The sequence below is a fragment of the Nelusetta ayraudi genome, unplaced genomic scaffold (assembly GCF_046127955.1).
Source record: "Nelusetta ayraudi isolate G7.1 ecotype Tasmania unplaced genomic scaffold, CSIRO-AGI_Nayr_v1 ptg000210l, whole genome shotgun sequence".
Lineage (NCBI taxonomy): Eukaryota > Metazoa > Chordata > Actinopteri > Tetraodontiformes > Monacanthidae > Nelusetta > Nelusetta ayraudi.
In genome coordinates, this window is record NW_027466259.1 from 192,419 (window position 1) to 209,752 (window position 17,334).

The 17,334-nt window shown below is 44.8% G+C and overlaps 1 protein-coding gene across 2 annotated transcripts in view; it reads right to left on the bottom strand.

The window, feature by feature from the left end:
- hmcn1 (hemicentin 1) overlaps positions 1 to 9,298 on the bottom strand; it is a 71,645-nt gene extending 62,347 nt beyond the window's left edge. The window contains exon 1 of one of the 2 annotated variants that reach the window (XM_076015999.1): positions 8,715 to 9,298. In XM_076015999.1, coding sequence (XP_075872114.1) covers positions 8,715 to 8,970 — 256 coding nt within the window. In that variant the 5' untranslated portion in view covers positions 8,971 to 9,298. The remainder of the gene's footprint in view (positions 1 to 8,714) is intronic. The other variant, XM_076016000.1, reaches the window with a different exon arrangement.
- Between the last annotated feature and the right edge of the window lie 8,036 nt (positions 9,299 to 17,334).

Sequence of the window (17,334 nt, forward strand, 5' to 3'; positions counted from 1 at the left end):
AGCACCACAAGGCATTGTGGCTCACCACTGGGTGGGGACGCACGGCTAATGGCGCCTTGCTCCCACTTTAGGCAGTTAGCTTAGCTACCGTCTAAAGACTAACAATAAAAACTCTGCCTGGTCAGCTTTGATTGTAAAATGACCAATTACCTTCCAACTTTTGCCTTGCTGTGACCGTGCTGGCTCTTTACCAGATAGGTTTGTCAGATGAATCCACTGGAATCAATGAATTGATGAATGTCAAATCTGGCGTGACAAATTAAACTGTTCTAATAGCCATCTTTTATTTCAGATTTCAAACTTGAATCCTAGAATGACTGTTATTTATTCTTCCCTTTACTCACTGTTTCGCTGTTGCTTTAAAAAAAAAAAAAGAAAAAAAAGAAGCAGTGGTTTCATTTCACAGATGTCTCCTATTTAGCAAATTGCGTTACTGCCTTCATGCACTGTGCTCACTGTCGCGACAAAAGGAGCTTTCATTAAGGCTGCTAATTCACATGCTGTGGTGTTTAAACTGTTTTAAAACACTGCGTTGTTTTGCTCTCCAAAGACAACTTCATGGATTCAATTAAGGTGTCATTTGACAGCACTTTCAAGCAGCGGGCTGTTATACATTGCGCAGCGTATTTTCTGTATGTAAACTAAAAGGAATGAAGAAACAAAAAAAATGAACTCTAACTGCATCAGATTATTCTACCCACTCCTTGGTGACTCCTCACAACAATCAACTGCGTGGCTGAAGCTCCTTATTTGGAACATTGTAATGCTAACGTCGCCTAAAATTGAATAGTGCACAAACGCCGTGTAAATTCAAAGGAATGTGGCCCGAGTGGAAAAGTTCTGGTCTGACTTATGGGCCACGGATGTCAGAACTCCCCAATTTGAACATGTCGGCGCTCAGTCATCTCAACCTCTTGACTCTGGCATTTTTCAGTCAGCTCTGTCAACCCCGATCGATCATCAGGATTCTGGGTAGAGCAAACAGAGCAGGCATGCGGTCCAGTCAGGCCAAACCCCGCACGCTTGAGAATTTCAGCTCCCAGATGCGTAAGTTCACTTCAACAGTCTAACTGGTGTTTAATTACCCCAAAACGCAGAACGGAGAGTCGTCAGCGTAAACATGCGTAACATCCAGGAGAAACCCCGTCATTGGTTTCTGTTGAGTGTGCCTCTTTTGTTTTTACTGAGGAAGCGGTAATTGTGCTCACCGCAGCGGCTCTAAGAAACCCTAGACGAACCAGGTCAGCGCTGCTGGACCACACACAGATGCTCGCTCAGACGTCCGTGCCAGTGTGCCGCAGCAGCTCTGGAGCGGCGAAAGTTCAAAATCCAAGCTAGGTCCTCTCTCAAGACGGACGAGAGTGGAGGTGGTTTTCTTCGCCTTTCAGGGTTTGCCAGACAGTCGACAGCAACCTCAGCATCTGCTCGTCATCACCCCGACACAGAGCGACGGGTTCGTCAAAACGCCCTCAAATTTCACAGTTGAATAACATTTGGTGACATTTGAGGAGGCTGTTGTAAAGCTGACTGAAAATACTTGTGCAACAAAGTCTAGGAAACATTTGGAAATGCTGGGGCAAAGATTGTGTTTTTTTAGAGGGAAGGATAAATGACTTCTCCAGCACCAACAAGAGGGAAGGGGCAGGGAGCAGCGGCGGTCTGACCTTCAGCGTCAACAGCGTGTAAACGCAGAGTCCAGCAGCACTCGTCTTGCACGTTAAAACCAGGCAGACATCAGTGTCCATCACAGTTCTGAGAGGACTTCTCCTGCCCTTTGGTTTGGTCTCAGCGTCGTCTCCTGCCGTCTCACACGAGGCAACAGGTATGCAGGCTTTTATTAAATGCCTCATGGCTAAATCCACTGAGGGCTGGAGGTCGTGAAACAAATACTTGTAAGCAAAGATGGAGAGGAGAGGTGTATTTCCAAGCACCCTTTAGAGACCTTTCTCAAAAGAGAGTCACAAAACATTTGGTGCTGCGTGAATCCACTGGTCATTTCTTTCTGCCGGGAAGTTGAACGGTTGGTGGTGGTAGAAAAGGCTGACCCTGGTGATGGACGCACCTGAAACATTTTGTATCTATGACCAACTAGACTCTTAGAGGATTCCTCTGGGAAAGCTTAAGACCGTTAAGGCCCACATTTACTTTGCCGTTTCCTCTGTTCTGGTGTGAATTACATGAAAATATGAAGCCCGTGAACCGCAAAGCCACCTTGACCTTGTTGTTGGAGCTGGGGGTTTCACCAATGCAATGTCGCAAAACTGTCGGATTATTATTGTCAGTTGAGACGGACTTTGTGAAAGTAGTGTCAGGTAGAATAAAACAACAGAGCAGGCTGCGGAAGCACAACCATTTTACTGTTGGGTTGGCTCATGAATGGAATAATGGAAATGAACAGAAAACTGGAATATTACTTCAGAGTGAAAGATTTCTTATTAATATTGGATCAACCAAATGTGTTTTTAAATCTAATGCATAATTATTTCATGCGGCTGAGAGAAGTAGCTAATAGCTAAGGTTAAACCAAATGGAAATCGACGGCGATGTTTAAAACCTAATTCAAAGATAAAATCGTTTAGTGCAATGTGAAAGTAATTAAAGGATTTTTCTTTTTTTTTTTCTTTTACAATAGTGTCTAGACATCAGGTTTACATTGTCTGTAAAAAAAAAACAAATTCATGAAAAGTTCTCATTGAGGGGGCAGCAATAAAAATGACTCCACTATGCTGCATAATGTGAGTGGCACAGCAGTAAAAAAAAAAAAAAAAAAAAACTGACTTTATAATGTACAGCATTATGCCTGCAGCTGGTGCAGCTGGCAAAAAGCAGATGGAAGTAATCCAGCTGTTTTTCAGGCGCCAGAAAATCAGCCACTATGTAATTGCACTGAAGAATAAGACACTTTCTGATTCAACAACGGCCAAATGTCACAACCTGCAGTAACAGGTTGCTCAGTCTGCCGACATACAGTGTAGTAAACAATAAGCAAGTTGAACTTTTGAGTCTTCCAGATGAAGAAGCGTGTTGGTAGAGCAGCAAACATAATCCAAGTTGGGTAAAAACGCAAACGAGGATGAAGGATGGGATGCGAAGGTTTCCGAACGCAACGTGAGCCGACCTCAAACGGAACATCACTTGGGTTTGTTTGGCCTGGAGAGCAAACTGTTATAAGTCGTAGGCTGCCGAGAAATACAGAATAAACACGTAGTTTGAAAATTGTAAACCCGTATGGTCGAAAGATCCCAGATTATCAGTGACTCATCATCAAAGGTCTTCAAAGAACGGTGTGTTTATTTACATTTTAGCTTCCTGCTAGCACTGCTGTTTTGTTGAACCTTCCATGTTCCATGGAAAGGCATCAGTGCTGTTTGTGACATCACAAAGGGCTTTTTTTTCCTGAGAGCGTGTGCACACCATATGAAATAGGCACTGCAAGCAAATAATCTATATATAATCTAATATTTTTTTCTTTCTTTCTTTCTTTCTTTTTATAAATGCAGAATAATCATTGCTAGAAATCGAATTCAAAGTTCAGTCATTTAAAGACAAGGTTACATCATCATTTTCTCTCACACAAAAACAACCCAACCATGGCAATATAGTGATTACTTTTTTTTTCTTCTTTTTTTTTTTTATGATACACTGTAGCATCAAGTCACAACATTTCAGACACAACACAAGAATCTGTTTGTTTTTTTTTCAATTGCCCGCCCTTCAAGCTTCGTGTCTCCTCTCCACCGCTCCAGTCCGTCCGACATTCATTCTTCCACTCAGACGAAAACAAAACACAAGACACATGAGGTCAAGAGGATATTGCTGGGAGCCCAGACAGTGATGTCAAAGAGCCTCAAAGGGTCACAACCCGGGCACAGGAACCTCAGGACCTCAGGATGAGGCTCCGGTCTTGAGCGGAGGACAGAAAACAAATCCACAGCGCCCCGGGGGCAAAGCAAAGCCCACACAGCGGAGATTACAAAGTGGAAGAAGCGCCTGACAAATGCCTTTTAAACGGGTCATTAAGGATGGATTTATGTGACGCGTGTGCACCAAACCGGTCCATTACCTGCGACCCGTCGCAGTAATCGGGTTCCAAGGTGCATATTTAGGCTGAGGTACCGCAGAATTGAGTGGACGGTTTTCCCTCAAGAGAAGTGACAACACTGTTTTTTAAATCGCTTCTTCTTCTTCTGCTGCTACTTAAAAAAAAAAAGAAAAAGAAAAAAACCCTGCAAAGTGCTACCAGATGCTAAAGACAGTGCAGGTAGCAATTTAAATGATGCTGTCACACTCATGCTCATTGACTGAAACATGGTGCTGTAGCTAGTAGCTCGTTAGCCAGGTATACTAGCTTCCCTTTGCTAAATGCATTATGCTACTTCCAGTCCTTAACTGTCCAATCCTTCCACTGGGTTTCCAACCATTTTCAATGTTAGCACGAATACACTTAAGAAACTCATACTGCCAAGTGTTTAGTACAGACGGCTTTAGCAGCGGCTAATGCAACGTTAGCCACTGCTACAGCTGCCATGTATAAATGTGTCCACAGGGACAAGAGCAGATTAAAGTGTGCCTCCAGCTCCCCTCAGGTATGTGCTGCCTTCGAGATGAAAGAGGTTTAACCTCTCAACACCAATTACAAAGCTAAATGGAGTTGAAACGATAGCGCCAAGAGTGCCTGGGGGCCACTTCGGAAGCTGACTGTACTGTCCTAAAAAATTAAAGGGCCATTTTAATATTTCAGGGCAGCTCAATACCGAACATGAAACAGACAGGCACACATTGTCGTCTGCCACACTCCTCTCTCCTCCTCTAATTCTCCTCTAAGACCTCCGCCTCCCTCCTTTGGCATTCCTGGCTAATGGCATCATTATTGACTCCGTCCAGCCAAACGCAAGCTCCTTGTAATCTCATACAGGCGGGGCAGTTTGGACAAAAGAGAAAAACAATGCTGCTGCCGCAGCAAAAGAGGGGACGCTGAGCATCAACAAAGGGAGCTCTGAGATGGAAGACTTTGATCGCGAGGGCTTCGCCCATCGCCTCTCGTCATCTCCGCGACCACCATCATCTGCCGGCGGGGTAAACCCTCGCAAGCCAGGCTGTCAACTTAGCGTAAGGGATCAACTGCGCACGGAACGGGAGATACCAATAAATGATGGGTCCAAGACTGAGTTCATTTCTGAACTGCTAAAAAGCATGTGATGACGCTTGGCTGTGTGAGCAGCCTGAGTCCCTTTGGAACCTTTCAGGGAATCAGACTATTGCTTGGCCTCTGTCTATTTGGCCCGCTTTCCAAATCTTGGAAGAATCTGGTGCTGTCAGAAAGTGTTACAACACAATAAAGTTTCTCTGTTTTTGACTAAATTCATGTTGTTGTTGTTGTTTTGTTTTTGTCTTGTGCAAAGAAGCAACCCACGTAAATGGCTTTGTTGGGAAAATTGGAGCTTTGGCCTTGTTTTTTTTTTTGATTCACACCAACTTTGGCTTGTGCAAACACTATTCACACACTAAACACCTCACAGAACAGAGACAGGACCGCAAGAGTGGGCACCACAACACCATTTACAAGCTAGCGTGCCGACAGCTACTCTTAATGGACGTTTGGTCTGATTCATACTGGCAGAGTGATGTGTGTTTTATCCTTCCCCATGTCAACTAGCACATGAATGTAACTCAATCAACAAAGTACCCTCAATTTAACTTGTAATACTGGTCGTGCATTACATAAACTGCATTCAAATTTAGCAGCGCTGATTGCACGTTAGAACCTTTTAACATTTCAGCCTACAGTGCTTTTAGTCGTTTTTAACATCACATAACCAATCAGCTCCTGAACCCGACACGGTGTTGCAACGCACATCTAGTGTTGTACCTTGCAGCAAGGCTTTTGACCCTTACTGCCTGACTCAACTGGGACGAGAACAAATTTGAAGCCAAAGGTCTAAAACTCTTCTAAAGGTTTAAACTCTTGGGACAGGACTAGCTACCAGGATTTAAATTAAATGACACATTATTCATAGGGAAACTTCTCATTATTATTGCAACTGAAAACAATCCGGTCTTACTGTGAACTCATATGTGACTGTGGAGTTTGTGCAAAGTGCTGCACTGACCCAAGACAGCAGCTTTTGACCCATCGCAGCTTCAGCTAATAAAACAGCACAAGTTACACACAACACACCCTCTAAACAGCAAAATAGGCCATTTACAAGGACAAGCATGTGTGTGAGTGCGTCAGCAGAGCTGCGTAGGCCCTCACAGGGCCCTATAGGAACAAACTTGAGGACCCGCAGACATGAGCGCAACCCTCGCACAATGTAGTATTGCTCTTAAACTGCGGATGATTGGAAAACTGCTTAATTTGACAGTGATTAAAGGTTCAATGAGTCATTTCCTGGCTTGCGAACAATCTGAGCAATGTAAAATAATGTTTATTTGGCTGTAAACTCCTCGAACAAATGTTCCGTGATTGCCGAGGGTCTGGTTGCAATACACCTTTGACTTGCAATAAAAGATTCCTGAATGAGAGGATGATGAATTACGGGAGTGTAAGCAGGAGGGCCGGGGTGTTTTAGTTCACAGCTTCTATTTTCTATACAGCCAGAGGTTCTAATTGGCATTACCTTGCGAGAGCAGCCACGGTATAATGACAGGGGGGAAATGCCTACGCCAAGATGTGTTCGGACTTCGAGTTACATACACAACCCTGCAGCGGCTCAGTAAAACAACTCGTCATCTTTCCTCTTGCTTTCCTTCTTCCCCTCTCTGCAGGATGGAGGAAAGAGGGGGAGGCTTCCTGACTGATCTTCCCACACAGTCCTGACCCCAATATCCAGACATCCTCCTGACACTCTCACTTGACACACACACACACACACACACACACACACACACAGGGCCGGGAGAAACACAGATACACAAACACACACTTGAGTGTTTACAGTGTCCGATTGCAGGGTAAATAAAGGGGAAAGCTCCGGCCTCCGACTGAAAGGAAGCCAAGTCAAACAAGAGGACTGGCGTTATCACAGCGGGTTGGATGGAAGGTGAAGAAAATGGAACTTTGCTGGAAATGAACCTGTCTGAAAACATCACGATCACAATCCAAAGCTCTGAGGTGAAGGTAGGACAGAAAACAAAGACCAGGGACAGAAGGAGAATTCTGACCAACGTTGTGCTACCCCACGTTGCAGTGTGTGCTGTGCTAATCATTCCTCAATACCCCCCCCCACCCCCCCCCCCCCCCAGGGGCTTTGGAGAACACATTCTGACATCCTCGTAAACATTTTAAATAGCAGACCAACGTCACTCGCTGGTGAAGGGCAAACAGAAAGAGTGGGGTTTTTTGGGTGTTTGTAAAAAAAAAAGAAAGAAGAAGAAGAAGAAGAAGCTCAAAATCTTTTCTTTTTTTCTTTTTCATTTTTCTTTTAAATTCAAATTACAGAGCATTTAATTGTGGACACCCACAACATTTTTGTTGGGTTTTAAGATTTAAAATTTTCATTTGAGACAAAGGTGGTCTAGCATTGTATCGTTAATATTGAAAATAGAATCTCGAGATCTCCACAAAAAATATATACTCAGCCCTCTGGTACAGCTGCCCACAAAAACACCTGGTTTTAGCTTTCTCACCTTTCTCACCCCCCAATGAGCAAAACGTTCTACTCCAACCACGTGACATTTATCATTTCTTATCCTTAAATTTCCTGCAACAAACACAATCGCTTTGGTTGAGTTGTTGTCTCATCCAATGTGACTTTATAAAGACAATATCGGGCGATCAATCTGCCCTCCTGCATGGTACCCTGCTCCGGTCGACGACGGAGCCCCAACATCTAACGCACCTAATCCTTTTTGGCTACTTGACATGGTGTGACACCACCATTTGATGGTGCTTCACCATACAGCCAAGCTGCCTAGATCGCCTTCTCCGCAAAATGTAGTTATGTTTGAAACAATCACCCAATCAAATTTTATCTCTAAATATCCCAGTTTCGCAAAAAAAAATACATTTTCCTCAAAGGGCTTGACGTTCCCTAAGGATAGATGGGTCTAGTGGTGGGGCTCGTTCAACCAACCCAGTGAAGGAAACCTTAAAACCCTTCAACGTGGAAGAAGAGGAGGGATCCTTCTCTGGGTAGATGTGCAGTGGGTGTCCTATACAGTATGTTTATGTGCAGTTCATCCTGCACCAGAACTTTCAAACTTTAAAAGTCAACCGGGATGAGAAAAACACACCTTCTTTAGATTTCAGTTAATAGAGGATGCTAGCAGAGTGTCTTTTATATATAACTATGGATTCTCACTCCACCACTGGCAGGGCAAAAGCCTCAGCTCATGAGTCAGGAGTCAGGAGTCAATATTCAGGTCACCTTTGTTGCATCACTGTTGTGATATATTGTTGGGACATTAGCTCAGAATGAGAGAGCACCATCAGGGTGATGATAATCATCAAGCCGCTCTGCGAGGCTGAAAGCCACACACACTAACCTCGGCGGAATGCTAATGATAGTGACGGCCGTGGCTGAACATCTGCGCACGGAGACGCCGGGCTCTCTCCTCTGGAGGTGTGAGGAGGCACTCAAAGGGCGGACTGTGAGCAAACTAACACATTTCTCACTTTTCTGTGCTGCTCTGGTGTCGCATGTAAAGTACAAAAAGAGCGAGAGAAATCCCAGTGGAAAGCTTCACACCTCCAGCGATGATGGTGACCTTACCTGGGTCGTGAAACGGGACCAGGGCAAAGTTGTACAGCGTCTTCTTGGGTCTGTTCAGGGACGTCTCCAAAATCTTGGACGCGCCCTCGATGACCTGGACCAGGTCGTCGTACATGGAGCCGGTCACGTCGAAGACGAACGCCAGGGTGGACGCTCCCTCCGGGATCTCCTCCTTGGGGGCTCCGCTCGGCGCGTCCTGGCCGGCGCAGAGCGCGGCTGACAGCGCCATGGCGAGCCACAGAAGCCCGGAGCCCATTTCACAAGCGAGCTGCTCCTCGGCGACCTCTCAGAATACTGTCGTTCTGTTCTGTTTTTCTTTTTCTTTTTTAACTTATTATTATTATTTCCTCTAAGAAGCTATCTTGGCTTTCGAAGCTTTAAGACATGGGGCTCTCCAGCGTGGACCTCCAGCTGCTGTCTTCTCGTTCTCGTTGGGGTTTCCGTGCGCAGGAGCGGCAGCCTCACACCTCTCAGTGACCCAGACAGACCGCCAGTCCCGGCAGCTGCAAAAGCGACTGTTGCCTGAGGAGTCAGGAGCCCTTGTTCAGCCCTGTCATACAAAGACCACCTCTCAGCTGGGCAAAGAATCCCCTCAGGCGCAAAGCACCCCATTCAAAGTAGAGAGGCGCTCTGATTGGCCGAGGAAGTTTTGGACCACTTCGACAAACTACACTGAAAGTGGACCAGTTGCGTTTTTAAGACACACGACTTATACTTTGCGACATTATACAAGAGCAATTAAACAACACGATAAAAAACAAACAAACAAAAAAAAAAACAGAAACAACAGAAAAGCAGAAACTAGAGCGTCGAAAGAACGACCAAGTTGCGAGGGCCGTACAGCGCTCTCTGCTGCCATCTAGTGGCTGTGTTCAGCTCTCTTCACCTTCCACAGGAACGGCAGCAGCGCTCAAGTTTCAAATTTGTTTAAATCAAACTGAAACATTTTTTTTGTTTACTGTAAATAAAGTGGGACTTGCATGAAATACCCATTACAATGCAGGACAAAATGTCATGTTAGGTATAGAAACTGTTCACCCTTGCCAGAAGACGATGATTTATTCATCAAATTCTTCATTAACGTTAAACCACTGCTTTGCAGCCTGTGTTCTCCCCTTTCAATGGTACCACAGTTCCAAGCAACATGCACAGCAGATGTGCATCATAGCTGATTAAGTGCGCTGCCCCCCCCCCCCCCCCACCTCAAACAAACAAACAAACAAACAAAGCCAAACACTCTACATTTCTAAACTCAGCCATTCAAACCAGGTACTTGAAAACCAGGTGCAACGTTGAACTCAAAACGGAAATCAGATATCTCCCGTAATAAGTTCATTAAAATGTCTTTGTGGATGTCTGTGGTGACTCGACTCCAGCACCAGTAGATGGCCTAATTAGCCCCCAGTCAGAACTGACTGAGAACCTTGGTGCTCACCCACTGCATTCTCCTCCAGACAGTAGTGCCCTGATTTCCATTGTTGTTGTTTTTATCTGAAAGAACACTTTGCCCAAGTTGTGTCACCCAGATACGACACTTCGACAGTTTGTTGGCAACAGTTTATTAAAAAAAAGAAAAAAGAAACAATTTGACACTCTTTCAAAGGCTTTCAGGGGCATATTTTCCAATGTATAAGTAGAAAAACAACACGTAGAAGACAATTGTATACTTTAAAGCGACACAATACAGAAAATGTATGGATGATAATCCGAATTCTTACTGCTCCATTCAAGCAATGGGTGGCGGGTGACTGCAGACAATCAGAATTCGCCACTAGGTGGAGACACACAACCACTTCACATTGTGTGTAAAACAATCGTCAATATTGTGGTTGTGACAACTTCAGATTTATATGACCTGGTACCTCACAAGCACTTTCTTAGAATGACATCTAGATTAAAATGACAGAAACAAATAAAACACATACAAATGATGATCGTATTGATCACACCTATTGAAAAAAATAAAAAATAAAAAAAATACAAGGCTTTGTAAAAGCAGCAGACAGTGCTGCCTGCGTCTGGCCTCTTCCAAGAGGATATTTCCCCAGATCTTTGCTGAGAGGATGTGGGTGGAGAGTCACATGGGAACATTCAAAGAGGAAACCTCAAGCTGAGGTGCCCGGATCCGCTCAAATGATGCGGGCGTAGAGCGCCTGTTCACGAGGATTTTGCATGGCAAACAAATAAGGAGAGACCAAAGCTTTTTTTTTTCGAAAATTCACCGTGGCAGGTTTAGCATGCAAGCCAGTGGTTACGCAACACGCCGCCCCCAACCCCAACATAAATAAATCATTCCAGTCTGCCAAGCTGCGAGAGCAGCGGGAACATCCCGCGTCTGTCGGGAAGACGCGGTACATGTATCAAGACACTCATTTCCAGCCACCTCTCTGTTTTCTAGGTGCCCGTGCTCCAGTGCCAGCGCACCGACACATAGATATGTGGGCACGTGCTGGAGCTTGTTTGGAGGGCAAACACCTGATTAAATTCTGCCAAAGTAAAGCAAATTGTTATCAGGTGAGGCCAATCTGCTTCCACAGCGCTGTGAGTCACCTGAGGTCGAGGAGAAGGAGGCACAACTGCTCCTAACACAGTTGAGCTGGCCGGCATGTCAATGAACAATGGCCCCACTGTCAGTTTACACAGTTAAAGGGATCAGCCATGCATCCCAGCAATTAGAGTTAAGACTTTGTTTTGTCTATTTGATTTGATTCCGCCACAAAGTAAAAGAACTCACAGTGCCTGCTTCTAGGAACATCTTGATCTGGAGCGTGAACATGCAATGAGACAGTCGATCAGTTGTCATTCAAGAAAGAAAAGCTGACTCATATGATCCTGAGTTGGAACCTTCTCTGGGATTTCACAGATCACTTGCTGGAAGTACTCGACCAAGGTCCGCGGCTTTGTTCTGAACCCGTTGGGGGCAGCATTTACGCTGATATCGATCTCTGAATGGAGAGCCTTTTGATTTTTTTGTTCCAACGTTTCCAGGCAGTTCCTCCTTGTTTCGACCGGGGACAGTGAAGCTGCTTGCGAGCATGACCCTGGGTTTGACCTTCATTCGCATTCACCAGTCGACTGCGCTGTTGCCGTTTGTCGCACAACTGCGATCCTTTTTGAAAATGCTGCGGCGCAAGTTTGGGAGAGAAGAGAGATGGTTCTAGCGATAAGAAAGGGACAAACACAAAAGTGTTTCATAAGCTTGGTGACGGATGAAAGAGTGTCCGCCCGGCTTGATTGGTAAAAGCACTTTGGGAGATCACTCACGTTTGGGGGAAAGCCAACGTGTTCTGTCGAAGGAATGCTGTAGCTGAGGACACTGACTGTCACTCCTGTTATAATTCCCAATCAGTTATCAAATCCCGACCTTTACGTTGTGGAGTGACAAATTGCATCCTCTGTAGATCAGCCATGTTTAGCTCCCCCCCCCCCTGTAAGAACGCTTCATTTCAGTTTCTGGCTAAAACCAACACTCTGTTGCACCTTCAGCATTCTCGACGGTGATGATACATAAAGACGTCCTCGGGCGCGAGTAGAGGGGAATTTTTCAGAGCACGGCGTAACATTTTAAAGCAGCCCTCTGCACCTTTTTCTTTTTTTTTTTCTCCCTTTCACACGCTCGGCGCCAGCGACGTAGTTTCGGGAAGGACCCTGCCCGTAAAAAAAAGTCATTCGCACATTCTAACACTAGCACTCTCCCTCTGCCTGCGTGGTATTCTCCTAGCAAAGTTGAAATTACTGGCGTGACTGAACACCAGCTCCTCTGTCTCGCAAAACAAGATCCGCGTGACACCTGGGCTCCATCCCTCCAGCGGGCGCAGCGAGCAAAGAGGTGGCCCCAGGGGCCAAGTGACCCTGCTGCTCAACACACCTAATCCCCAGGTTTACTGCCTCTCGTCTCGGTCATGTCTCTCCTTTGTGTGGAAACACAACTCGCCGGGCCAATCATCGCCCGCCGCTTGTGCACCATCACAGCGACATACCGTTTATAATCCCCTCTATTCACTGGCCTGCTCCCACTCCCGGGTCCCCAGCTTTCATGAACTGGCAGCGAGCAGAAACGAGCATGGGTGACCACGCGAATGCCGGCATTCAGGGGCGAAAACAATCGTGGCCATTCTCTCGCTGCACCGTCGCCCACTCAGACAACAGTCAGACGCGAGAAGCCATGAAAACAAATCTCTGTTGCTGGGTTATTTTTATAGAAAGAAAATCACAATGAGAGCGGGAAAGCGGTGGAAATGGATGCAGGCGTTGGGAACGTTCGTGTAAAAAGAGGCGCTTTTTTTTTTTTTGTTTGTGGTCAGGATGATATTGGAAAAAAAAAAAAAGCAATTGCAGACATAAAACAATGAGAATTTCTGATATTCAGTCAAATAAGGGCACAGTTAATCCTCCTTCATTGTCATCAAATGAAACTGGGAATGTCAGTGTTTTGGAGGAAATCAAAGTGTATAAGGTGGATACAAAGGAGCATGTCATTATATCATTAGTTTGAAGCTCGCAGGTCAAACTAGTTTGAAGCTTTCGTCAACGTGTGTTCTCTTATCTAATGTACTTACAGGTGTGGACAGACACGCTCAGGTTTTCTTAGAAATCAACGCAAAGTATTTCCGCCAGATAAACCATCAATGCAAAATAAGCAGCCGAAACCCAACATGAGGCAAAGTGACTCACTTCATATTTCACATTCAGGTGCGCTGTTCTCCTGTGCTAACATCGCTCCCCTTGCAACTCATAAGTTACTCAAGCCTGTCATTTTCTTCGCAGTGACGTAATACCACTAAGAGCTGCGTTGTGTTGCAGAAGAAGCAGAGCGAACAGCTCGCACGCACACGTGGGTGCATGAGTGCATCTGGAACTATGACGACGGAGAGGCCAGTGGTGAGGAAGGCATGAGGAAAGAGACAGGAGTCACATTTTTTTTAAAATTTTTTTTAGAACCAAATCACTGAATGTTTGTGTTGAGTGTTGACGTGATCAAAAGATTCTGAATAAGAGATTCATCCTAACGTCGATGTGAGTTCTGAGACTCTCTCCCTGTGTCAGCGTGCGTTCCCTGACTTCCTCCCAGCAGCCATTAATATACAAATCAGGTTCCATCACGACTCTGAAATATCTGTAGGTGTGGATGTAGACATCTCCAGGACAAAGGTGGTGCATGTTTCGACATGGGATGGCAACAATAAGCAGACCTTCGTTTAACACCTGTGCAATATCATTTACAGAGTTGCATAGAATACTTTGTTCTCTCCATTCTTTTCATATTTCGTGACTCTGGGCAATGTTTAAATGTGGTCTGATCCTGCTGAAAATGTTTAGTCATTTGTATATTAGTATCTTAACAGTGTAGAGTGACATTTCAACTTTGTGCCGTGAACTCCGTCACTTTTTTTCCTGCGAAAGGTTCAACTATCCCGCAGCAACGCCATAACACCTGGAAGAGAGCGGATTTGAAATGCATTATTTAGTGCGCAATCCATACTCATACATTTGCTGCATGATCATTTCCCTCACTTCAGCTCGTTGACTGCGTGTTGATCGTTGTCTGATTGCAAAACAGCAATCAAACAACAGCAAATGATGAGTAGAACTGGACGGGGAATGTGGAAGGAAGGACTCGTGAGTCCTGAATTCACTTCAAGACAGTGAGTATTTCCTGGGAGAGACGGGGAGGACTGTGGAAGGATGTGTGCCTGTTGTTGCTCACCGTCTCCTGTAAACCTACAAGCATCTGTGTGTGCAGGCGCTACCTGTTCATTCACACACAAACACACACACACACACACACACACACAGGGCATAAAACAGGAGGGAAAGCAGCAGAAATCCGCTGAAATATTTATTATGGGAAAGCAGACTTTATCATTTCCCAAGCCGCCTCTTACTCAAAACAATTCAGTATCTCGCTGGAGGAACTGAAAATCACCTCCAGAAACATTCAATGTCACCTTTTGGTGTTTGGGAAAGCCTCATATCTCAAATCTGCCACTTCTCCCCTACACCAGACCAACAGATTTGGCAACCAAATCTTCCTTCCCAGACCTTGATGAAGTGTCAGGTGTATCTGAAGGCTTCTCGCACAGATGTTGAATCTTTTTCAAGGCCATAACGCCGCCGATAAAACACAATGGTAGACCAAATACAATCCAGAAGCACAAAACTCATTCAGAGAGTTATATGTGAGTCTATGGAGAAAATCGCCCAACTATCACAACCGGACCGGCAGGAAAATTGCCGTCCTATAGAAGTTTCCAGCTAGCTAGCTTTACTTCCAATTCAAAGTGCAGGCTATACGTGTAAAATACTCCCCAAAGCCTTCCATCCTTTCCATCTGTTTGAGTATTGGTCACTGCACAGTAACATGAAACCCAAACTGTAGAGGCTAACTAAATATGCTCTTTCATAGAACACTATAGAGCTTTGCAAGAAATGGTTAATTCACTAAAAACGTTCTGGTGACATTCCGGAGAATTCCACACTCGCCCAAACCAAAAAAACAATGAATCACTGACAAGGAACAGGATGTTCTAAAATATATTTTTAAAAAATTACAGATTTAATTTCAGTTAAACAAAAAAAGAGTCTCTATTGAGTTGTAGAAACACGTTTTCACGGGTTGTAGTGGTGAGTCATTCAAAGGTTGGTGTATTTTTCCCCAAACAGGTTTGTATTTTTAATTGCAATAGCAGCAAGTTATTACAACAGTCACTGAACTTTCCCTTCTTTTGAATATATATATATATATTTATGTATATATATATATATATATATATATATATATATATATATATATCAGTATATCAGTCTACTCTTCTACTACTACTTATTTATTTTATGATGAAATGCAGAATATAAATTAAAGCCTTCACTATCATGCGTAGAATATGGAGTCCATAATAATTCTTCAACTGTGTGGAATAGATATATAACCACTGTAAGGGGTAAGAGCACTGCAGTAAATACCTTGCATTAAAAACGTTATCAAGCTGTGAAAGTTTTACAGCCTCGACATTTGATAAGCCTCAAGTTGACACCAGCAGCTCGGTACATTAAGTAACAATTTGACTTTGATAACAGAGTGAGCGTAACAGATGACTGCGTATTGAAGAGACACCGGACAAAGAAAAAAAGAAAAAGAAAAAGCAAATTGACCTTCACGTCTGTTAACCTCTGCTGCAGTTAAAGATTGCTGCTCTGGCCCATTTTGAAAAAAAAAAGGCCCAGAACAATAAAGTTAATAGCATACCAGCAGGAGGCCTTAATAATCCCACTCTGTTTAATATTAACTCATTTGTCCGGCTATTATTACGGCCTGCTTCTGACTGTGCTCCTGCATGCAATATATACTCACAACAAAATACATTCTCCTCGACCCGTCCTGACTCCTCGAAGCCCGAGCTTCCTTTGGCAGCCACACCCCCACCACTCCAAGACGGCGGCCCATTCATTTCACTGGAGTTGCTCACCCAGCGCATACGGTGAAAAGGTTTTTGACTTGCTCATGAATGGGCCCAGAGAGCGTGCCCTGTACACGTCACTTCCCATCATGCCTCTGTAACTCACATGATCTCTTTGGCCAATCAGAACGAGCTGAGACGCAGCGGCACGTACGACGTGACGTCGCGCTGGGAATAAACTCTTTTCTGGGGGTTTTCTGGCCTTTATCTCTTCTTTTTTTTGAACGACTAAAAGGCCATAACTGAAAACATCTTCAATAGAAAGATCTGCGAGGAATTGCATTTGAGGTCACAGTCATCCTGTCAGCCATTTCAAAGGGGTTTATTTTTGTACCGTGGCCTATGGGAAAAATGCTTTTTTTTTTTGCTGCAGTACCTCGAGTGGCCACTGGGACATCCGTGCTCCTACCCCAGGCAGGTCTCCACAATGTGACCTGCTTGAGGAGCCTGATTGGTGCGGCGGGTTGACCACCTGTTGATTGTTCTGCTATAATTACAAGCGGAGCGCTGTGAAGGTCAGGCAGCAGGCTCTGCAGAGGAAGCTGTCTTGACTTTGAAACTGTGCGCTGTGCACGCTTTGTGCAGTTTCATGGAGACTGTGCGTGTTCTACCCAGCTGACGTTCTTCTCGTGAGGCACACGTGTATTTTTTGCGAAACAGCTCTTCGTCTGGGCCGGGCTCCGATGCTTATTGTTTCTTTTCACCAAGCGCAGTTCTAAGTCATTGTTCCGCGCTGTCCACCCATGTTCATGTTCTATATAAAGCTCCACTGAGCCCAAAGCAAGGCTTTATTTTTCCAATTCGCTGTAAGTTTAAACATTTTGTGACAGGCTTTGACAAGAAATGTTAAGGATCTTGATTCATCGAGTCATGACAATGCGCGTCGGATACCTCCCCCCCCCCCCCCCTCTTGCATCAGTCGCTCTCCTTGCATCAACTTGCTTTACTGGCAGCAGAGAAAGATATCAGACCGGCCCACGCTGAAAGTGACAGACTGACAGGCTTTGTTTGAACGTTAACTCCCTCTTCCTTCCCGAGTTCTCAGACCAACATGCGACGAAGAGTTCATTGTTGGGCCTGTCGGGGTGACTGTCACAGGCGGGACATTTTGAAATGGGTCAAATGCTAGGAAGGCTTCTCGTCCTCGATGAGTCAATTCAGTT